This window comes from Gobio gobio (genome assembly GCF_949357685.1).
Source record: "Gobio gobio genome assembly, chromosome: 16".
Classification (NCBI taxonomy): Eukaryota; Metazoa; Chordata; class Actinopteri; order Cypriniformes; family Gobionidae; genus Gobio; species Gobio gobio.
In genome coordinates, this window is record NC_137109.1 from 20,766,076 (window position 1) to 20,790,231 (window position 24,156).

A 24,156-nucleotide genomic window follows, 5' to 3' on the forward strand; every position below is an offset into this window, starting at 1 on the left:
TTTTTTTTTGTCCAACACTGCCCTCTCCTGACTGGATAAGGATTTCTATAGTGGTTTTAAAGGGATAGTTCACCCAAAAATGAAAATTAGCCCATGACGTTCTTCTTTCAGACGAATACAATCGGAGTTATATTAAACAATGTCCTGGCTAATCCAAGCTTTAATGGCAGTGAATGGGAGCCCAAAATAGTGCATCTATCCCTCATAAAAGTACTCCACACGGCTCCGGGGAGTTGATAAAGGCCTTCTGAAGTGAAGCGATGCGTTTGTGTAAGAAAAATATCCATATTTAACACGTATAAAGTAAAATATCTAGCTTCCACCAGACCTCCTTCCGTACTCAACTTACTGAAAAAGCGTAACTGGTGCGACGTCTGATGTAGAGTAAGCGGACTGCAAGAGGAGTTACACTTTCTTAACTTTCATTTTTGGGTAATCTATCCCTTTAACGAGATTCTTCTAGTTGATTTTAGAGCTGAAACAAATTATTCTGAATATAGAAATTTGTGACGAATTTATTACTTTTTATTCCCTGATATCTCCATGACTGTGGCTCTACCAAAATGTGATCCAAACACCATATTGATTAAATAAGTTGTTTGGGAGTAATGCCTGACGTTAAATCACCATTTATGGTTTATTTTCAATTGACAATCATGCTGTGAAGAAAAAAAAAGTTCCTTTGAAGAATACGTAAAGAATAAAGTTTATTCATTCAGGTTTTCTATATATTCAGGGAAAAAAAAAGGCAGAAATCTTCATGAATCAGTCTTTGTAAACATCGGTCAAACACACTGGTCCATATCAGGGTCTCTAACACTGTTCAAACATGCTTTCATTCTCATTCACACACTCTCTCTCACTCTCTCTCTCATACACACACACACACACACACACACACACACACGTACATGCAGATCCAGCTGAAGAAAGTCCAGAAGGAGAACGCCGCCCTTGCTCAGAAGGTGCAGGCCGGCCGAGAGAACATCACACACACCGAGCAGCGCATTGCCTCAGGAGTGGAAGAATGGAGGGTACGAAAAAAACTGATTTCATTGAGACAGTCACACGTTTTCATTGCTATGTTCTATCTCAGGCTGTTGCTGTTGGTTTGAGATCCAGCAAGACCAGGATGATCAGGACTGTGTCGATTCTGAGAGAAAAAGAGGGCACAGAGAAACCAGATGTTTCAAAAGCATGCACAGAAAATACTGGGACCAACAAATGAGACGGATCAAAGCCTAGCAAGATTCTAGGTAAAATATTCTACAGCATACGGATGTGGTTTGGCCGCCATTTGTTTAGTTTTGGATGTAACTGATATAGAAGATTATGTATATGCATTTAATATCATATTATTCATTGCAGTGTTATATATATACTATTAAAGTATATAAATACACTGTAAAAAAAAAATTGGGGGGGGGAAATTGTGCAAATTGATCATTACATATTGGCCCAATAAATGACTTCCAAATAATTATCGCCATGCAAAAAGATGCATTGTACTAATCATAGCTTAAGGTCTTCACTCAAAATTAAAATTGTATATTCACCAAACATATTTAATTGTGCTTCTGTTCTGTCTCTTGCCAGATGTGATGCAGGGGAGCTTTGTCATTAATGTTAGTTTCTATTTTTATTTGCAGGTTTTTAGCCTATGCCGTGTTTTCTTCACCACATTAAGACATCCTGTTATGCAGAAGACTTCTTGAATGTATTCAGAGTTTTTCCTTATTGAAAATAAGGTATTTTCACCCAAATATCCTGTGTTGGAATTTACTTGTTAATAAAGTAGGCTAATGTGATAAAATGTCAACCCTGTTGTCTGTTTCTGTATTTTGCTTAATATATTTATGTTTTTAGTCATTTTTGTCTTTTGGGACAGTGAGAAATAAACAATTGTTACTACAATTTAAAATATTTAATTGGACCAACCACACAGTTTCACTGTAAAACATTTCTCCAATTCAAAATTTCCTAGTGAGCGATCACATCTAAATTTTTTAGTTGGCCAAATTGAAAAATGTAGATGTGATCGGTCACAAGAAAATTTTTAATTGGAGAGGCCTGACATTTTTTACAGTGTTGGTAAATTACATTTTTCCATTGGCTCAACATATTATTTCTAATTGAGCCCATGTTAACAGGCTGTTGCCACAATTGAAAAAATTCAATTCACAGAAATTCAATTTGGCCAATTGAAAATTTTAGATGTGACCAGTCACTAGAAAATTGAGTTGGGAAGATTATACATTTTTTTTTACAGTGTATTATATAAATGTAATATTTATTAATATTTTGAAGTAGCTTATATTTTTATTGTTTTAATTTTGTTATGTGCTTTTATTTTTATTAGTTTTTTTATATATATATATAATTTATATAGTTTAGTACTTATGTCAGTAAGTTTTTTTTATTTAGGGGTTTTCAATCAGATATTTATCTAACATTTAAACCCTCATTTTTTTAAATCTAATATTTATACCCTAACTTTAGTTTGCTTTTTTAGGGTTTTTTAATCTAACATTTACCTAATATGTATACCATCATTTCTCATTTTAGTTTTTTTTGTTTTATCTAATATTTATACCCTAATTTTAGTTTGGTTTTTTTTTCGATTTATTAATCTAATATTTATATGCTAATTTCTAATTTTAGTTTGTCTTTAGAGGTGTTTATATAATATTTATACCCTAATTTTTATTTTATTTTATATTATGGGGTATTAATATGTATATGCTAATTTCTCATTTTAGTTTGTCTTTAGGGTTTTATCATCTTTTATTTATACCCTAGTTTTAGTTTGTTTTAGGGTGATTTAATCTCATATTTATACCCTAATTTCTCATTTTAGTTAGTTTTTTTTTTTTTTTTTTAAATCTAATAGTTATATTTTTTTTTTAGCTTTACATCTGTTGACCAAAACATTTGTAGTAGTTTTAGTTAACAGTAACAACACTTATTTGATTGGGGGAAAAATAAATTTTTAAATGAATTCTTTACAAAGCTGTTATAAATATGTATCAGAAAGTGCATTTACACATGGATTAAAATTGCAGAATTGAGTGTTACATACACATTATAAATATAGTAGAACCACGAATTACAATATGAAATGACAAAATCTGCAACTTCAAATTAATTATGAACTATATACTTTTCCAGACAAGGGCAAAGTTTAAGGCTACATCTCATTTACACAGAAGCTAAACTGCTTCCAAAGTTTATGTATTATACATTTATAATTGTAGTTATTTATTTATTTATTTTTTAAATAGTCTGTCCTCTAAGACCCAATGTTGTTCAAAAGTACTTTCAACCGCTGGACTGTTGTAAGCTCGTCCTGACGTTCTGCGCAGTCGCTCACCTTTTTTTTCTTTTTGTCTTTCTTTTTCTTCTTGCGATCGGGGTCATCATCCCTCTTTTTCTTCTTCTTCTTGGGATCAGAATCTGAGGGGGTTTCTGCACAGGTAAAAACAGGTTACTGCCAAGTTAATGCGTGTAAGTATGTGCAGAGACTGTGAAAATGTCTCAGGTTTGTAAGTCACCTGGTGGTAGAGGATCCTGCGGTCGATGATGTCTGTGTTTGTGTTTGCTCTTTTTCTTTGGCGGCTGTATGTGCATCAGTCTGTATTGCTCTGGAAGCTACAGCACACACAAACACTATAAACATGAAGCTTTAAGATGTTTAAAATATTTTTTTAAAAATATGCTGTGTATAGGCAGGCAGCTCACTACTAGTGCACTAGTTTACCGGGCCAGTGTGTAGTCTAAATCCAGTGAGTAGAGCGCCTGTCAGTGGACTGAAAGAGTTTCCACAGACCGGAGGTTTTTCTATGAGAGAACGCAGAGAACTGCCATCTTGAACCCCTGGACAGTCTATCATACCTGCAAGAGAGAAAACACATATTAATGGCAAAACAACACCACGGTACTAACATGGTATATGTCAAAGCCCCGTTTATAACCAGGACTTTCACAGAATTCATTGGATATTATGCATCTCTCTCTCAAATGGCCTTACCTGGTAACTCTGGTAAGAAGTTGCTCAATTTCTCCTTCACTTTCTTGCCGCAGAATTTATTATACGAGTGTTCCAGATTATAGTGAGTGATGAGGTTCGTGTTTCCCGTCAGGTCGTTTCCAACTGAATCAGAACAAACACAAAACAAAAGCCGATCCAGATGCAGTATACCATGTTACATAACATTATTACAAATTGTCGTCTTAAACACTACAGACGTATTTACCAGGCAGTTCTCGTAGTAAATAGAAAGGTTCGTTCATCGCTCCGGGTTTTCGCAGAGTAGGCCCCTCATCCCCGTGCTGTGCTGGAATCTGAGCCGCCACGGGCGCTTGGTTGGGCGGCATAGGCGGCGGAGGTTTTCCGGTGGCGAACCCCAAAGCTGCTGGCCCCGTGGGTGGCTGTGCATCATTTTGTCCGAACAAAGATGAAAATATTTCCGTCATAACTTCTGAAATTAAACCATTTATATATAAAAAGTACGAATAAAGAGTCCGGAACTGCTGCCGGTCACAGGCGTTTGTTACGGTGTTCGAGCATCCATATGGTACATCACATTATCAACAATAGCGGTACCGTAATGACACGATCATAAGCGCACTCAACTGAGTTATTGTCAACCATTATTGCTTCACACCACATTTCCAATTGTTTAAAATATATCGTTGTATTTAACTAATTTTGATATTAAAAAATGCCAAACGTGTGTATCATAATCCTATTTTGTACCCTGGATTAAAATCAGAAATTTGACAAGATCTCAATATGCTTTTTAACACAGGCCATATTTTCTGATAATAATACACCTGAAGCTTGTATTATTCTGTTTTATTTTTGAAGACTGCAGCATGTTTGTGGGCTGTATTATCAAATAATAACCAGTGTTGAAAGAAAAATTCCCCTTGTGCACAAATGTATCATCATAAATATTTCTACCAATATTACCGCTCTTTATAAATACAATAATATTAATAAAACTGGTAATATAGCACTGTCATCAAAATGCTTCATCACATGCTTTCAGATGCTTCTTACAATGTAAAAGGAGATCCTGTATTCATATATTTTGATATATCAATAGCAACAATAACTGTAGTTACTATACCTTTGGCAGAAGTTCTAGTTGCCACAGAGATTTCTAATTTAAATGTTACAAATGAATGAAACACAACATTGTTAAAAAGTGCATGGAATGTTTAATGAATTGAGTACACATACTAATGACATATTAAAACACAAACCATGCAGATGCACAATAAGATCATATTCAAGCTTCTTTAAATAAAAAAGGAAAAGATATTTAGACTATGGATTTTAGAGAGACCCAAAGTTTTCAGATGGGGAAAGAGTCGAAACAAATGGTTCCAGATCTTCAAGAGATGCCTGCAGGTGGGAAACAAGAGGTAAAGCTGAATATGTGGTAACAAATAGCAATGAAAACGTGTGACTGTCTCAATGAAATCCGTTTTTTTTTCGTACCCTCCATTCTTCCACTCCTGAGGCAATGCGCTGCTCGGTGTGTGTGATGTTCTCTCGGCCGGCCTGCACCTTCTGAGCAAGGGCAGCGTTCTCCTTCTGGACTTTCTTCAGCTGGATCCGCATGTACTCCTCCTGCTTCTTATAATATGACACTAAACCACTGCACACATCCTGGTCCGGAACACCACTGGGACGCCTGCATTATAAAGGTTCAAAACGAAGCAAACATGTTTCATTTAGTTAATTTAGTGGGAAAATAATAAAGAGATAGTAGTATTTAATTGCAAACGCCCCTTTCGCATTTCCCCCAAACACCTACCAATGTAGAGGGGAGGAGCATTTTAAGATTTTGATTAAAGATTACGAAGCCAAATAATTTTTTGATGCGGATTGACTTGCACGGATGGATCGTTCACCACAAAACTAGCAATTTGCACTAACAAAGTAAATATGATCAACTTTGATTTCACGAGGACTTTAAATGCAAACGAGCTGCTGCTCCCGGCCCCCTTTCAGGAAGGCGGCGGAGCTTCAAGAGCTTGTGTTAGCAGCTCCGATCACGCAGACACGCACTGAAAATGTCTGAAACCGTTCAGCCTTTTATGTTCAAACTGGAGTCGGACAATGATGGAGAGACTCAAGAAGTAGTGACAACATGTAGAATGCAACAGGACGTTTCTGAATGGTTGGTTGATGAATTTATGTAGCTGATGTGGAGTTAACTATTTTTAAGTCACTTCACCTTTAATTTAAAGGATTAAAAGAGATGCAATACTTGAATGTTCAACTTAACCAACATGAGGTCCTTACGTGAGCTTACTAAATAAGAAATACTGTGCACTTGCATTTGTAAAGCAGGACACAATGCTTTTAATGTCACACAATATGCTTTTTCTTTAAAGATCCAGATCCAGGCCCATCAACTTTTTGGTTACCCATATAATATATTCTTTGGTGTTCAAAAGAAGAAAAAAAACTTGTACAGGTTTGGAACAACTTGGATGATGACAATTTTCCTTTTTGGGTATCCCTTTAAGAGTTATAAGGAATTAGCTCCAAATATTGTGTACCGTATCCCCCATTATACAGTACACATATCTGTATACTGTACGTAACTGTATATAACTATTTTGTAGTAATATGAATGTTACTGTTTCATTGTAAGAGCAATGCCTGCTTTTGCCATTGTGTGCATTGTAAAAACAATAGTCAGTGGAGTCAGGAGAGCATCAGTCTGTGAACTCACCATGCGGCTTGTGGCGTGTCTCTAGCAAGCTCCTCCAGTTTGTCCAACTCTTCAAGCTTCCCCTGCAGGTCGCCCTCCTCAATCACAGTGGTGATTTCTTTCTAAACACACATCACCATCACCACAAAACATATGGAACATGATCAGAAGGATCTGATAACTGCTAACATAAAGCGACTTTCTGATCCTATAAACTGCTGGATGTTACACTGCTCAATCCATCAAATTATCCACGTGTAGTTTCTCTATCTGTTGTGACATATTTTACATATTTAATTTCACTTTTAAATGAAAATTACCCCATGATTTACTCACCATCAAGCCATCCTGGGTGTATATAACTTTCTTCTTTCTGATGAACACAGTCGGAGTTATATTAATAAACATCCTGATGCTTCCAAGCTGTATATTGAGTTTGAATCTCAAAAAAGCACATCCATCCATCATGAATGTACTCCACACGGCTTCGGGGGGTTAATAAAGGCCTTCTGAAGCGAAATCGATGGGTTTGTGTAAGAAAAATATCCATATTTAAAACTTTATAAAGTAAAATATCTAGCTTCCACCAGACCGCCTTCCGTATTCAACTTACGAAAAAGTGTAACGCCGCATTCACACGGGGCTTCGGCGTCAACGCTTGATGGAGGGCGTGGCTGAAGCTTGGCGCGACCGTCGTAGTGACAACAGCTAATCACATTACTTGCCGCTTGGACCACAACACAACACAAAAAAAGCGCTAGTCTGTGAGACTATTTTGTGTATGAAAACTGATCACTTTAATATTTGATTCCTCATTTGGCTGGGGGATAGCGCCTATTTGAACCACACATGATATGATATGCTGCCTGTCATTCAATGATAAACAGAGTACACGGACGGAATACAAGCATGATACATTCCAGATTCTCCAGCCGTCTCTGCCACCTCCTTCCAGGCCTGGTCTCTCCAGTTTGTGTCCCGGTATGTAAATAATGATTGGTAGTAAAGGACCGGGTGATTATCCACCGCAATTATTAGCTTTTCCTCCATTTTAGATCGTTCTTTACTCTTCATTCACTCTTCATTCACCGGTGTTTTAAACGAACGCGATTGGCTAGCGTCTGCTCTAGGATATTTGCATAGGGTGATCTGATTGGATGACGCCTGCGTTGGCGCTTGAAAAGTTGAGAAATCTTCAACTTTTGCCGCTTGCAACGCGAGTGAAGCGCCGCGACGGAACCCACAATTCAGTTCGGCAACGCATGACGTCACCCATTCAAAGTAAACGAGAAGCGTTGACGCCGACGCCCCGTGTGAATGCGGCGTAAAACGCCTCTTAGTTCAAAACGCTTTTGCTACGTTCTAGTTATATGTTGTGCTGGTTATGCTTTTTTCGTAAGTTGAATTTTACTTTATAACGTGTTAAATATGGTTATTTGTTCTGACACAAACGCATTGCTTCACTTCAGAAGGCCTTTATTAACCCCTGGAGCCGTACGTTTATGATGGATGGATGCACTTTTTTGAGCTTTAAAATCTCGACCTCCATTCACTGCCATTATAATGCTTGGAAGAGCCAGGACATTATTTAATATAAATATGTATTCAGCTGAAAGAATAATGTCTATACACATAGGATGGCTTAAGGGTGAGTAAACCATGGGCTATTTTTCATTTTTTGTGTGAGAACTATCCCTTTAAGTATACCCATTGTAATGCAATGTACTGTAGTCACTATACAATAATGATTTTGTTTGCATGCACGCGCTCACACACACACACACACACACACACACACACACACACACACACACACACACACACACACACACACACACACACACACACACAAGGCAATGTGTGCATTAAAGTTACCTGTACTAAAGTCTGCAGTTGGCTGATGAACTGTTTGTGCATTGCTTCAGTCAGCTGAGGGTTTTGCTTTGACAGTGGCTGGAAATAATGGGAAAACCTGTCGAAACTGACACAAAGAGTGCAACTAAGTTTAAAAAGTGAAGCAACTTAGTAACAGACAACAAGAACAACATGTTCAAATGAGAATAAAGTGAAAAGCTGTATTATATACGCGTTACCTGGCGTTGTCCAACAGCCACTGCAGACTCTTCTCCATCACTTTACTAAAGAGTTTGAGTCTCGGTTTAGACTGAGAAGGTTTAACCGAATCATTGCGACGAGTCGATGCTTCTGACGAAACATCACCAACTTTATCGGGATTATTTTGAGCTGACACAGGTTCGCTGCTTTTCTCGGACTCCTCCATGTTACTGTTGATGTTTACAAAAGTCCCCGCCAAGAACAAGCGCGTCACACAACGGAAAGCGAGCAGTTCAAGTCGTTTTCTCGAAACGCGTTTATCTGTTCTGACGGTTCATATTACCGCACTCACCCCTCAGCTGTCTGTGATCTATTTCTACCCTCCCCTTCTCTTTCCTTTACCACATGGGAGTTGGTTGTTACTACGTCTGCAGCAATGAGTTTAATTAGAGGGCTTGTTTCCACTTTATACCATCTTCCACAGATTTATAAATGGTTTTATCGGCCCTATTATTGGCTGTCACTGCTGATGACACTGGCGTTTCCCATCGTACGCAGCTGCCCGGGACTGTGCGAGCATTTGCCATCTCAGAGAGAAGACGCCAACTCATGCGCCTTTGACTGGGTCAGTGCTGCAGTTCACAGAAACTCTCATGGAAAGCCTTTCATGCTGTCATGCTCTTAGAAAGTATTTTTACTACAGCCTAACTTTATTTGCAGCTTAATAACACTTTACTCTTGCACTAGCTGAAAAGTAACATGGTACTGACATGCTTTTGGACCTTGCATGCTGTGCTGTCTGACTCTGACCCTATAAATAAAACAAAACGCAATTATATCTAAGCTGCCAGTACTTTTTCTATTATTTTACGGATTTATTTTGGTAACACTAGTTTAAGGTGGCGTAGTTACACATTACTACATGTACTTACTATAATAATAACAACAGTAAGTTATGCATAATTACAAGTAACTAACATTAAACCAAACCCTCTATTGTAAGTACATGTAGTTAATTAATATTACTCAGTACTTCTTTGAGTAAGTACAATGTAACTACGTCGCCTTAAAATAGAGTGTAAGCATACACCGATCAGGCATAACATTATGACCTAATATTGTGTTGGTCCCCGTTTTGCTGTCGAGGCATGGACTCCAATAGACCCCTGAAAGTGTGCTGTGGTATCTGGCACCAAGATGTTAGCAGCAGATCCTTTAAGTCCTCCATGGATCGGACTTGTTTGTTCATCCCACAGATGCTCGATTGGATTGAGATCTGGGGAATTTGGAGGCCAAGTCAACACCTCAAACTCGTTGTTGTGCTCCTCAAACCATTCCTGAACCATTTTTGCTTTGTGGCAGGGTACATTCTCCTGCTGAAAGAGCCACAGCCACCAGGGAATACCGTTTGCATGAAAGGGTGTACATGGTCTGCAACAATGCTTAGGTAGGTGGTACGTGTCAAAGTAACATCCACATTGATGGCAGGACCCAAGGTTTCCCAGCAGAACATTCCCCAAAGCATCACACTGCCTCCCCGGCTTGCCTTCTTCCCATAGTGCACCTGGTGCCATGTGTTCCCCAGGTAAGCCACGCAAACACACCCAGCCATCCACGTGATGTAAAAGAAAACGTGATTCATCAGACCAGGCCACCTTCTTCCATTGCTCCGTTGTCCAGTTCTGATGCTCACGTGCCACTGTTGGCGCTTTCGGCAGTGGACAGGGGTCAGCGTGGGCACCCTGACTGGTCTGAGGCTATGCACTGTGTATTCTGACACCTTTCTATCAGAACCAGCATTAACTTCTTGAGCAATTTGAGCTACAGTAGCTCGTCTGTTTGATCGGACCACACGGGCCAGCCTTCAGCCACGTGCATCAATGAGCCTTGGCCGCACATGACCCTGTCGCCAGTTCACCACTGTTCCTTCCTTGGACCACTTTTGATAGAGACTGACCACTGCAGACCAGGAACACCCCACAAGAGCTGCAGTTTTGGAGATGCTCTGACCCAGTCGTCTAGCCATCACAATTTGGCCCTTGTCAAACTCGCTCAAGTCCTTACGCTTGCCCATTTTTCCTGCTTCTAACACATCAACTTTGAGGACAAAATGTTCACTTGCTGCTTAATATATCCCACCCACAAACAGGTGCCGTGAAGAAGAGATAATCAGTGTTATTCACTTCACCTATCATAATGTTATGCCTGATCGGTGTATTAAATTTGTGTTTCTAAAATGAGTTTATTTATTTGTATAATGTGTATAATTGCTCTGTATAGAGGGAGATGGAGATTTTAATGTTTCTCGGTGCCATTGTCATGATGAAGAACCGCAGAGCCGGTAAGTTCAGATTACACACGTCATCAAACTAGATATTCATGAATAATATGTGTGCATTGATAGTGCTTTATTTAAATTGAGGATTGCTCTCTTTCTCTCTCAGTAACACTGGAGCAACACGTAGGGAATATTTTTCTCTTCAGTAAGGTGGCGAACGTGGTGCTGTTCTTTCGAGTGGACCTGAGACTAGGCCTCCTCTACCTCACGCTGTGTGTGGGTAAATACATGAAAATATGACACTTGGAAAATAGTCACGAGTAAAAATGTGATTCGGAAAATAACAATACATAATTCTGTGATGTGCAATATACAGTGTTCTTGATCACGTGTAAACCACCAATCTACATGGGCCCGGAGTACATCACATACTTCAGTGACTCGACTATAGATGTGAGTGTGACGTCAGTATATTTTATCAGTACCTTTTTTTGCATGTGGATATGTATAACACTCAAAATTATTATTTTTTTAAAATAAAAATGGTAATATTAAAACACAAATTAAGATATTTTTTTTCCCTTTTTCAGTGTAATCATGTGTTATTTCAGACAGTAGAACCATGTAATTGGTCAGCATTTTTGTCCATTCCCCATATTTAAAAAAATTATTAATTTTATATCTCATATTATTGATAGAAAGTAACTACAGGTCAGGTTATCTGACAGTGAACTGTAGTGTAAACTCAGTAAAATAATACTATACAAAAAAATTCCACATGATTTAATTTAATGTCATGTTATGTCATGAACTGAAACTAATGTGCACATTATTTTATACAATGTCAGGAGGAACTGCAGAGGGACGGTCGTGTGGCATGGATTGTTGAGTTTTATGCCAACTGGTCTCCAGAGTGTCAGTCATTTGCCCCCATTTTTGCTGACCTGTCAATTAAGTAAGACGCACACACACACACACGCACACACACACACACACACACACACAGACAGACAGACAGACAGACAGACAGACACACACACACACAGGTTAATGACTTTGACTGTGTACTCCAGGTATAGCTGCTTAGGCCTCAAATTTGGAAAAGTGGACATTGGACAACATGGAGCAGTTGCCGAGAGGTAAAGCCATTTTTATTTCACTTTAAAGTCAGCATGAAACAGAAGTTGCGCTAGTCTTTTCCTCCCTATTGTGACGTATATCCGGGTGAATCCTCTTCTCAAACAAGAACAGATGTAGGGCAGGGCTTGATTTTGTCCATGGGGAATTGATTGGATGGTTGTGAGTGATAGGTTGCCCCGCCCTCGCGCCAGTAAAGGCATCATCAGAGAAGAGAAGAGATGACGCTACAAGAGGAAGTTAAAGATTAAAGATTATTAGTTCATGCCAGCCACATGCTAAAACATGATAGAAACATGCTAATTCATGCCAGCCATGCTAATTAATGCAAGCAGAATGCTAAAAAATGATAGCAACATGCTAAATCTTGTTAGCAAAATATTAATTCATGTCAAGGTGTTAAATAATGCTAAATAATGTTAGCCAGGCTCATTCATGCTAATAATGTGTTAAAACATGCTAGCAAAATGCCAAATCATGGCAATATGTTAAGCCATGCTAGCAAAATGTTAAAACAATCTAGCAAAATGTTAAAACATGTTAACAACATGCTAATTCATGTTAACAAAATGTTAAAACATGTTAACGTGCTAATTCATGTTAACAAAATGTTAAAACCTGTTAATTCATGCTAAACAATGCTAGCACAATACTAATTCATGTTAGCAATGTAAACATGTTAACAACATGCTAATTAATGCTAGCAATGTGTTAAAATATTTTAACTAAAGGCTAAAACATGTTACCAACATGCTAATTAATGCTAGCAAAATGTTAAAACAATATAGCAAAATGGTAAAACATGTTAACAACATGCTAATTCATGTTAACAAAATGTTAAAACATGTTTGCGTCCTGTAAATTAATGCTAAATCATGCTGGCAAACATGATGAAGCTGGTTTTCAAACATGTTAATTCATGCTAAACAATGCTAGCACAATGCTAATTCATATTAGCAATGTGTTAAAACATGTTAGCAACATGCTAATTAATGTTAGCAATGTGTTAAAATATTTTAACAAAAGGCTAAAACATGTTAGCAACATGCTAATTAATGCTAGCAATGTGTTAAAAAATGCTAGAATCATGTTAATTAATGGTAACAAGTTAAAACATGTTAAATCCTGCTAACTAAATGCTAATTCATGTTATTAGTGTGTTAGAAAATTGTAGCAACATGGTAATTAATGCTAGCAGCGTGTTAAAACATTCAAGCAAAATGCTAAATCATGTTAGCAACATGCTAATTCATGCTAGAAATGTGTTAAAACATACTAGCATCATGCTAATTCATGCTAGTAACACGCTAAAACATGCTAGCATCCTGCTAATTTATGTTAAATAATGCTAGCAACATGATAACATGTTTTCAAGCATGCTAATTCATGCTAAATCATGCTACCAATGTAGTAAATAATGCTAGAAACTTGTTTGTGTTCCCTCGCTGTCATAAACTTTCATACAAGGCTTTTTCAAGCCAACTTCAACGTTTGTTTACGAACTTTACTCATTTAGTTTATGATGAATACTGCAATATTACATAGAGAATAAGACCTGTCCAATTCGATTCCATGGTGACTTTAACCTCAAAATATTTCTTAGCAGCAGTCTTCTTAAGAGATGTATCTTGCTATACTAGTTATGATTAAGTTTTTTGAGTGACAGCTCTGATAGCCCTGTGCTCTCATTACAGGTATAAGGTAAACCCCTCCCCTCTCTGCAAACAACTGCCCTCCCTGTTGCTATTGCAGGGTGGCCGAGAACTCATGCGGCGCCCTCTAGTGGACAAGAAGGGAAGGGCTATTGGGTGGAATTTCACTGAGGTAAAAAGTCCAGCACTCTCAAGATATACAAAGCAATCAGTTATTCACCTCTAAAACATTTGTTTGTGTGTTTTACAGGAAAATATAATTCGAGAGTTCAATCTCAATGAGATATTCCAAAAATATAAGAAATTCAGCAAGGGAGAGGAGCCCGAGGAACCGAAGACACTCCTGCAGGAGGCTTCAGAAGGAAAGGAGCCATTTGTCCCGCATGAGGAGGAGGAGGAGGAGGATGAGGAGGAAGAGGAGGAGGAACCAGAGAGCAAAAAAGACAAATAAGATAGAACTGAACTGACACATGAATTCAGCGCATGAAAATCATGCTGTTCTCCCTCTGAACAGATGGACTGAATAGTGCAACACATCTAATGTTTCACATGTGGAAAACTTTCCCTGCTAATCCTGAATGTGACTTTCATTTTAGTTCACAGGAAACTTTCCTGGCGGAAAACAAAACAAAAATGTCAGTCAACACATAAACCTGCAATTTGCAAACAGCTGTGTTTGCTTTCACATATCACATTGTGGCCTCTGGCTTTTATAATAAATGTGTTCAGTGTGTCTTACAGTTTGAACTAGGCCATATTTTTTACATTAATTTCCCGCACTGACAAGGAAAATCATTTTTAAACTGCATTATTCTCTTTAGTTAGAGTGGTGCTGGGGGTTTGCCAATTACTGTTTGATCTAAAAAAATATTAGGCTTTAAACAAAAAAACAGTTTTAAGTTAATTTCTACCATAAAACATATAAATGTTTTCTTCTGTCCCTGTTTATATAATGCCGGGATCATAAACTACGTGAATGCATGAATGCATAGGCATTTAATAGGGTTTAAAATGCAACAAACAGGATGTCCCTGATCCATCTCTCAATCCACTAAGGAGTTCCTGGCCTTGAAATGGTTGAACACTCCTGACTCAGGCTTTATTTTATGCTACATTTGCCTTTGAGGTTGAAAGTTTTAAAACAGCTGAGTAAATCATGTCTGTTCGAGCATTAGTTATTTATAGTGATATTGCACAGTCTTAAAGGAATATCCTCCCAAAATGAACATGCTGTCATCATTTATTAATACTTGCGTCGTGTGATAAATGATGACAATATTTTGGGTGAACTGTCCCTTTAAATTGAGCAGCAAATCCAATCAACAACACTAGGATACACATACTTGTTGAAATGAGGGAATTCCAGCAACCTTCAACTGAAATTCATATGAAGTTAATCACCAGTGCTTATAAAAGGCATCTTTATTTACTTTGTTAACATGTTATTGGTATTTGATGAAATGGCATGGCCCTGAGTTTCATATTGCTATCTTTACTGTGCCATCAGAACAGCTGAAGCAGGTGCATAAGATAAAATAATATATTTTCAGATGACATATTCACCGATCAGGCATAACATTATGTCCTTCCTAAAATTGTGTTGGTCTGACACCTTTCTATCAGAACCAGCATTAACTTCTTGAGCAATTTGAGCTACAGTAGCTCGTCTGTGTGATCGGACCACACGGGCCAGCCTTCCCTCCCCACGTGCATTAATGAGCCTTGGCCACCCATGACCCTGTCACCGGTTCACCACTGTTCCTTCCTTGGACCACTTTTGATACAGACTGACCACTGCAGACCGGGAACATCCCACAAGAGCTGCAGTTTTGGAGATGCTCTGTCGTCTAGCCGTCACAATTTGGCCCATGTCAAACTCGCTGAGATCCTTACGCTTGCCTGTTTTTCCTGCTTCTATCACATCATCCTTGAGGACAAAATGTTCACTTGCTGCCTTATATATCCCACCCACTAACAGGTGCTGTGATGAAGAGATAATCAGTGTTATTCACTTCACCTATTAGTGGTCATAATGTTATGCCTGATCGGTGTATACACACTGCCGGTGTGTGCATATATAGTTTAGAATAATATGCAGTTTCATGATTTTACATGTTTTTGAAAGAAGTCTCATGCTTAGAATAGAAAACAGTTATTTTAAATTGTAATAATATTTCACAATATTACTGTTAATTTTTGATTAAATAAATGCAGCCTTGGTGAGCATTAGAGACATTTTAATTAACATTTGATCAATAGTAGTAGGCTATATAAAATATAAGCAACAATATGTCTAAATGTATGGAAAGAGCCCTTCATAAAAGCCCAGCTTAAAAATGACAATAATCCTCCTTGTCTGAGCCCATCTGTATTAGTCTCTGTTTATGTACTGTATGGGCCAATCTGTGTCATTCTCTCTCTTTCTATTGACATGTGAATCTTTGTGAGTCTTTTTATTTGCTCTCGTTGGCTGCTCGTGTTTGCCTCTGATGCCTGGAGAGAGGGGTCTGAGTAAGTGTGCTCCAATACTGTAGCATTATGGCACCTGGCAGACAGTGTGTTGGCACGGCCGAGGATACAGAGACAGATTGAGGCTGACACAGCAGACCTTCACTTGGCGAATGGCTGGCACTGCCTGCTGTGCGGATCAGAGCAGGCCTCCATGACACTCCACTCGGGGGGGCCTGTCACCCTTTTGGAAAAAAGGAGTGCTGTTAGATTTCAGTTCCGGTCACAGGACGGTAACAACAACAGCGGAAAATGTTTGGAAATCCATCACAGTATGATGCCATATTCTAAATGTCATCTGGGAGCCAAGTGCATCACAAAGAAATTAGGGCATTTATGACAGGCTCTTTCCTTAAATTTAGACACAGAGTGTGACTATATTACAACCCTAACCCCCGGTTTCACAGACAAGGCTTAAGCTAGTCCCAAACTAAAATGCATGTTTGAGCCGTTTTAACTGAAAGTAACTTGCACTGACATATCTTAAAATATCTTAGTGCCATTGTTTTGTCTCAAGATGCACACCAGTAATTTATTTTTTATAAGGCACGTTTATAAAAGTTCTAAGTTTATAAACGTTTATAAAGTCCTAATTGAACTAAGGCCTAATCCTGGCTTAAATTAAGCCCTGTCTGTGAAACCAGGCCTAAAAGTGTCAAACCTGATCTGATTGGCAAGGATGATAGGGATATTTTCTCATATATTTTTTCATTTGGTTCTCAAGAAATAATTCTTATGAATGTTGAAAACAGTTGTGCTGCTTAATAATTCTGTGAAAATTATGCATTTTCAATATTCCTTGATGAATAGAAAGTTCAAAGGAACAGCATTTATTTGAAATAGAAAACTTCAATATAAATGTCTTCACTGACATTTTCAATCAATTTAATGCGTCTTTCAAAAATAAATCTTACTGACCCTGAATGTTTAAATGGTAGTGTATGTTGATGTGCAGTAATTAAAATGTCCCCTAGAGGGTGACAAGGACCCGGGCAACTATTGAAAGGCTAAATAAAACGCAAAATGGGCTGGAGAGGACTCTGGAGCAGGCTCATGGGCTGTTGCAGACTCTGGAATGGGCTCATGGGCTGGAGTGGACTCTGGAACGGGCTCATGAGCTGGAGTGGACTCTGGAATGGGCTCTTGGGCTGGAGAGGACTCTGGAGCAGGCTCATGGGCTGGAGCCGGCACTGGAGCGGACTCTGGAGTAGGCTCATGGGCTGTTGCAGAATCTGGAACAAGCTCATGGGCTGGAGTGGACTCTGGAAATGGCTCATGGGCTGGAGAGGACTCTGGAGCAGGCTCATGGGATGGAGCCGGCACTGGAGCGGACTCTGGAGTAGGCTCATGGGCTGTTGCAGAATCTGGAACAAGCTCATGGGCTGGAGTGGACTCTGGAAATGGCTCATGGGCTGGAGAGGACTCTGGAGCAGGCTCATGGGATGGAGCCGGCACTGGAGCGGACTCTGGAGTAGGCTCATGGGCTGTTGCAGACTCTGGAACGGGCTCATGACCTGGAGTGGACTCTGGAACGGGCTCTTGGGCTGGAGAGGACTCTGGAGCAGACTCATGGGCTGGAGCCGGCACTGGAGCGGACTCTGGAGTAGGCTCATGGGCTGTTGCAGACTCTGGAACGGGCTCATGGGCTGGAGTGGACTCTGGAAATGGCTCATGGGCTGGAGAGGACTCTGGAGCAGACTCATGGGCTGGAGCCGGCACTGGAGCGGACTCTGGAGTAGGCTCATGGGCTGTTGCAGACTCTGGAACGGGTTCATGAGCTGGAGTGGACTCTGGAACGGACTCTTTGGCTGGAGAGGACTCTGGAGCAGGCTCATGGGCTGGAGCCGACACTAGTCTGTGCTCATGAGCTGAAGCGAACTCTGGATCGGACTAAAGCTTGGTACTCTGCAAGAACAAAGAAATTTGTTAGTTTTCTCGAGGTGGTAAGAACAAGAACAAAGTTTGTTATGGCCAGGACATTCCATACTTCATGAGAAAAGCAGGGGCCGAACTTCTAGGGAGTCCTCAGAGGCCCCACCCACGGCAGTATTTCTGACCAATCACACAATAGTTCTCGGACACCCACAAGAAAAAAGTTCTGCTCAGATGATGTGTCAAGAACGAGCTGCAAGAACTCCCAAACCAGAACTCCCAAATGAGGTCATTTTTTTCTCGCAGCCCTGGGAGCGAGAACTTTTTTTCTCTGTTCTTGCTGAGTATGTAGTGGCCCTTAGGGGCTGGAGCCGACGTGTGTTGGTCCAAACACACAATGCCAGAGCCATTATGACAGTGTAACGTTCTCTGGGCTGAGCGCTGGTTCCATTGGAACAGACTCTGGAATTTCTCTCACTGGAACAGAATAAGGAATTTATCTCACTGGAACGGACTCGGGAATCTCACTATAATGAGCAGTCAAGAAATGGAGTCAGGCAAGCCAGTTGTAGAAAAGACCTTGTGTGTTCCTCAAGGGTTCTTCCCTGTTTTTCTAGGCAAGGCTTGAAAAGTCAGTCTGAGTATTCGTTGTGTGCTTCATTACAGCCACCAACCGTGACAGAATACAGGACCAAAACATAAGGACTGAAGTGTGAGTCCTTATGTTTTGGTCCTGTATTCTGTCACGGTTGGTGGCTGTAATGAAGCACACAACGAATACTCAGACTGACTTTTAATCTAATATTAAACACAACAAACAGGAGAATAACTTGGAGAAATAACAACCACATACACAACAACGTTTAACAATACAGAACCAGGAACAGATTGAAACTGAGGGCTTAAACATATGAGTTCATTAATAAGACACAGGTGAATAGGATGAATTCATGAGACAAGCGGGAAAACTGGGTCACAGGAAAATATCAACAGAACACACTGAAAACTTGCGTTTTGGCGGTTCTTTTACACAACAACAGCGTTTTGGGGTCCTGAAAATGCAAGATTTTGAAAACGGGTTTCAAAGTGTAAGGTTTTGAAAACAATGCCTTTACCGTCTCCAAGTAAACAACATAAACTTGTGAAACTGTGACATCATGTGCATGCATATTACATGTCACCTGGCACACATAATACAGACTTTTTAGTAATTTTTCGCAAATCCGTATGAATGAGAATCGTTTTGACAATGTTGTTGTATGTTTTTAGTACATCGCTGTCGTGTAAACATATCCTAAGACAAGACAGAACAAAACCCTGACAGATACGAGAAACCCAAAAGGCCTACGTTATTTTTTGTAATGCACACTATTTGATGTATTTCTGTAGGCTATATTTACCCTGGAAATAATAAAAAGACAAGCGCCGGTTTCAGTTACGCCATTGGACGATGGTTAGTAGGAATTATCTGATTTCTTTTGTTAATATAAAAATTCATAATTTGTAAAACATTTATATATTTCATTCATTCTGTTTTCTGTTTCACACTATATTGAATGTGTAAACGGCAGGTATAGTTTGGCATTGTTTGGCTGCTTACATGCTTCTGGTCACATGTGCTTTAAACATAATACAATTTTAGACACTACCTTTGAGTTTATCTGAATATTTACTCAGAGGCAGAAGCTCTTTTCTTCACTTACTTACCCTTGAAATTATGCAACTGAAGGACTCCCAGTGGTATTTTATCAACCCAGCTAATAAAAATATGTTCCAAGAACATTTTGTTAACGTTCCCATACATGTTACGTTTTCCTTACGTTCTCAGAAAAAAAAAAAAAAAATCTTGGTTATTAAAAACTTTCCAAAATTCTATTTTAGAATTTTGCAAACATCATGGGAACGTATTTGAATGTTCTCTGAACATTCTGAATCAAGTAGGCTAACATTAAAAAACTTGAAAATATGAAAAATATGCCATGAACAATGCACAATTTTGTTTTAAGAACATTATAAAGACCAGATAACTTTGAAAAAACATTCTATTAACGTAACTGGGAGAATGTCGGTAAATAACATCGAGAAAACGTAGCTAGAACGTTAGGCTAAAGTTCTGATGACGTTCCCTGTCAGCTTGGAAGGCCAGGATCACTCAGGTTTACCTGCTTAGCTTCCCTCACTATGTGCGCTGTTGGGTGCTATCAGATCAGCCATGTTCACGTCAAGCATTTTCAGTTCAACCATTGCCTGGAGTCTCAATGTCATTTTGCCAAGCTTTCCAGCAAAAAGAGGGCTACAGATGAATCTTAATAATGAGCCATGTGCTCCAAACAGCAGGATTCTTGTATGGCTTCCTGTTCAAGCTGTGACTGTGAGTATGCTTGCTTTGCCACCCAAACAAGGCTACAGGGGGCTTAAAGTGTGCGCCCCATTTTATAATAGAGGATTATTTAAATAGCTGAATATTCCATCAGTAGGAAATAATTAAGCATTCTCAAATCAGCCCTGCATCTGATAAGCATATTGATCAGCCATGGTCTGCAGGAGACTGTACACTGAGCCATGTGCAGAATTCAGTAGGATCCTTAATTAGTAGCTATAATTATGCCTGTTTAACATTCCAGCCATTTATTGCAGTTTGTCCCTGCACATATATGCATGAAAATGTACATTTGAGTGATTCTATAATTGGAGATACATTTTGCATTTCAAAAAGTTAAAAAAAAGAAGAGAAAAAAACGGACAGGAATTCTTTCCAGTATCTTATTGAAAACATATTCAATTTTAATAATTCAGTGCTTGCCAAACACAAGTTACTTCCTTTCTTTTAACGAAAAACAAAAACAGATTTCTACTGTTTGTCAACTATGTGATTCTGTCACAGACTTTCAGCATTGTTACTCCACCTTGGTAACAGAGTTTGACTGCAACAGAGTTGACAATTTTTAACTTTTTACCTCAAAACTCCACTTGCTAGCATAAATGCTAAGAGCACATGGCACTAATAAAATCATGATTAAAAGACTTTTAAACAACCCACTGTGTGATCAGTGATTCGTTCTGTTTTCCTTTTGATATTGTGGTAACAATTTTACAACTTTTGGTGTAAGAACATTGGCTGAGCACAGCACAGTAGCACACACACCTTCCAGTGCTTCAGATTTTATCAGTGAGGGAAAGTGACATAATTGAATGTACCTTACATAGTTGTGGGAGACAATCCCACCAATTTAAAGGCAAAATATGGTACGGTAACAGAATTGATGCAAGATTTATGGACACATTTTTATAAGATAAAAGTTATTTTTAAACAATATTACAATGTCTACAACAAAGTTGTAGAATTGGGAAAATTACTATTTAGGGCTTTTATAAAAAAAAAAAAAAAAATATTACAAACAGAAAAGTAAAATAAAACATTTCTGATTACACAATGATACTTTTTTACATAAAATATTATATTGTTACATGATGCATATCCTGTGATCCATGACAATGAGTAACAATTTATGGTAACGCTTTAGATTACGGCCCGGAAAGTACTGTGTAATTAAAACAAATTTACAGCCTAACTTTCGGTAATTATAGTGTAACTATAAAATATGTACGTGTAGGTATAAGGGAACAATATGTAATATTTGGGGAATAAAGGGGTAACTACCAGGAAAATTATCATATTATTTATACTGTAAGTATTTTTTAATTAAGGGTTAATTATCCATGTAGTTACAGGGTAAGTGTGATTCTGCGGCTGTTAATTAAAGTGGTGCTTGTTCCCCTCTTGTTTTGTGTAGTTACAGGGTAAGTACAACAAAGAAACGTACACAATTTGACATCACTCTGAAATCTTTATTTGAAAAACAACTTTCAAAACAGATTTACAACACCAGAAATATCCACACCGTTTACTCGTCTTTTACCCTCATGCCATCCGAGACGTATACGACTTTCTTTATTCAGATGAACACAGAAAAATAAATAATCTCTGCTAATGAAAACTCATTTGGGTTCCTAAAAGTTGAAAGCTTGAAGCTTCACGTTACTCATGTTGCACGAGCTGGTAACAGTTGGTCAGAAGCGAAAATATAAGTCAATTATGAGAGCATTTCTGGGTGTACTTTTTATTTAAATAAATATTAATACACAATAGTAAAAGACATGGGATTCCTTCAGTGGAAATAATGAAAATGAAGGAAAACAAGAAGAGGAGAAGCCAAGCAAGAGAAACAAAAACGGGACAAAACATGCTTTTTTTTTAAGGACATTAGTATTTGAAATGAAAGGGTTTTTTTAATAAGAAGTGTCATAAATCTGTTTTCAAATAAATGTGAGTGATTTCAGATTGTGTGTTTTCTATGGTATTTACCCTGTAACTACACAAATAATTACCCCTTAATTAAAAACTACTTACAGTATAAATAATTTGTTAATTTTCCTGGTAGTTACCCCTTTATTCCCCAAATATTACATATTGTTCCATTATTCCTACACATACATAATAATTACCGGAAGTTACACTGTAACATCGTTTTACTTACACAGTACTTTCCGGGCCATAATCTAAAGCGTTACCCAATTTATTTAAAAAATATAACCATTTGAAAAAAGCTGAAAATAATGACTTTGGACACCAAATGTACCTGAAATTATAGAATCACCCATTTATACATTCAAACATCCAGTCAAGTGAAGAGGTTGAGAGCAAAATGGCCTCTCATGCTGTTTTCCTCCACAGCCCATTAACCGGGGTAAGCTAGACCTACTTCCACATACAAACCCCTCATCCTTGAGCTCGGTTTTGTAACTGGGCACACTGGGTTAAAAGGATCTCTAGGGAAAGCTTGTGAAAAAGGCAGGCTCTGGGGAATCTCTCTTTAGGAGAGTCTTGAATAAATTGAGTGCTGTCTGTAAGGCAGCTGCATCAGAGCTGTCAGGTTGTCATGTCATCTAATTCTAGAAATAGCTGTGAGGAGGGTTAGGGAAAGAGGCAGTAGGATTATCCATGTTTATAAGAAATGCTTAGCATTCTGGTGTGATGCATAAATGCTCTTTGCACGGAAAATGTCGATTTCATCCTTTTGGTGTGAAGGTTTTTGCAGTTATGTGAATCGACTCGGGTGGTTATGTTTGGCGCCATCTTTTGGTACTCAAACACTAAGCAGCCCAAACTAGAAAATATATTTCATATCAATACAGGCCTCAGTTCTTCTTTCTGATTTCTTAATATAAAAATCATATATAATTTTCTTAACACCTTATAAATATTTGAAACATTTCTTGTTTTATTTTCTGCTTAAAGAATCGTCTGTCTGTGAATTTGGAGTATTTGTTAATAATAAATGGAGACTATGTCCATGTAACTTGTATTTATTTGAATATTATGCATGTGTGTATTTTATTGTTTGACCATTAGGGTCACAGTGCATATTTATGTTCAGATGTTTTATTGTTTTTGGCTAACTGTTGTTGAACCTTCTAGAACATTCTATATGTGAACGGTTTCTCAAAGACAATAGAAAGCGGTATTGAATAGACACATTTATTTGGTTTTGTTTAGTATTATTCATAAGGTCCAATTACATAATGATTACATTTGAGTTCACTTTTTATTTATTGAATGCTCGTTACATTTTTTCACGCAGTTATGGTGGTGATTTAATACTTTAAATACTTGTTTGTCTGTTTCTGTTTCCAAACCCAAAGTGTGTGTTTTCAGAGATTTTCAGGCCTATATAACTGGAGCGCAACATGTTTGACTCATCATAGGTTTGACTTCACAGCACTGCCAAGCGACTACAACCACGCCTCCGTCTGCCTGATGGGGCGTGGTCAACGCATACAGACAAACCTAAGCCAATAGGCGTTTAGAAACACGGAGCTCTGTGTCAGCACTGCCCAATAAGGTGATCCTATGTTTGGATAT

General features: G+C 38.4%; 3 protein-coding genes across 4 annotated transcripts; 1 reads left to right on the plus strand and 2 right to left on the minus strand.

Annotated features, from left to right (window-relative positions):
• Positions 1 to 688: 688 nt before the first annotated feature.
• On the minus strand, positions 689 to 4,592 carry med19a (mediator complex subunit 19a). The gene is made up of 6 exons (XM_079839530.1): positions 4,254 to 4,592; positions 4,028 to 4,150; positions 3,758 to 3,891; positions 3,552 to 3,648; positions 3,371 to 3,465; positions 689 to 1,153 (listed from the first exon to the last, which is right to left on the minus strand). The coding sequence occupies exons 1-6, from the start codon at positions 4,471 to 4,473 to the stop codon at positions 1,088 to 1,090; spliced, it is 735 nt and encodes a 244-aa protein (XP_079695656.1). The 5' UTR covers positions 4,474 to 4,592; the 3' UTR covers positions 689 to 1,087.
• tmx2a (thioredoxin-related transmembrane protein 2a) lies at positions 3,805 to 14,598 on the plus strand. 2 transcript variants are annotated; one of them, XM_079839529.1, is made up of 9 exons: positions 3,805 to 4,039; positions 9,271 to 9,411; positions 11,067 to 11,127; positions 11,231 to 11,344; positions 11,441 to 11,517; positions 11,913 to 12,019; positions 12,138 to 12,203; positions 13,896 to 14,025; positions 14,104 to 14,598. In XM_079839529.1, the coding sequence occupies exons 1-9, from the start codon at positions 4,001 to 4,003 to the stop codon at positions 14,302 to 14,304; spliced, it is 936 nt and encodes a 311-aa protein (XP_079695655.1). In that variant the 5' UTR covers positions 3,805 to 4,000; the 3' UTR covers positions 14,305 to 14,598. The 2 variants fall into 2 exon arrangements, with proteins under 2 accessions (XP_079695655.1, XP_079695654.1); XM_079839528.1 differs by lacking the exon at positions 3,805 to 4,039 and having other exon boundaries at positions 9,112 to 9,411.
• On the minus strand, positions 5,206 to 9,034 carry pmf1 (polyamine modulated factor 1). Its single transcript, XM_079839531.1, has 5 exons — positions 8,825 to 9,034; positions 8,607 to 8,712; positions 6,753 to 6,853; positions 5,507 to 5,702; positions 5,206 to 5,410 (listed from the first exon to the last, which is right to left on the minus strand). Exons 1-5 carry the CDS (start codon positions 9,010 to 9,012, stop codon positions 5,342 to 5,344), a joined length of 660 nt encoding a protein of 219 aa, XP_079695657.1. The 5' UTR covers positions 9,013 to 9,034; the 3' UTR covers positions 5,206 to 5,341.
• Positions 14,599 to 24,156: the final 9,558 nt, after the last annotated feature.

Coding starts and splice junctions, on each gene's coding strand:
- med19a (XM_079839530.1), bottom strand. CDS start 4,473: ATGACGGAAATATTTTCATCTTTGTTCGGACAAAATGATGCACAGCCA. Junction 3,649..3,757: donor TTAGACTACACACTGGCCCG/GTAAACTAGTGC, acceptor TGTGTGCTGTAG/CTTCCAGAGCAATACAGACT. Junction 3,466..3,551: donor GCAGGATCCTCTACCACCAG/GTGACTTACAAA, acceptor TTACCTGTGCAG/AAACCCCCTCAGATTCTGAT.
- pmf1 (XM_079839531.1), bottom strand. CDS start 9,012: ATGGAGGAGTCCGAGAAAAGCAGCGAACCTGTGTCAGCTCAAAATAAT. Junction 5,703..6,752: donor GACACGCCACAAGCCGCATG/GTGAGTTCACAG, acceptor TTTATAATGCAG/GCGTCCCAGTGGTGTTCCGG. Junction 5,411..5,506: donor CAGGAGTGGAAGAATGGAGG/GTACGAAAAAAA, acceptor TCCCACCTGCAG/GCATCTCTTGAAGATCTGGA.
- tmx2a (XM_079839528.1), top strand. CDS start 9,223: ATGAGTTTAATTAGAGGGCTTGTTTCCACTTTATACCATCTTCCACAG. Junction 11,518..11,912: donor TCAGTGACTCGACTATAGAT/GTGAGTGTGACG, acceptor ATACAATGTCAG/GAGGAACTGCAGAGGGACGG. Junction 12,020..12,137: donor TTTGCTGACCTGTCAATTAA/GTAAGACGCACA, acceptor TGTGTACTCCAG/GTATAGCTGCTTAGGCCTCA.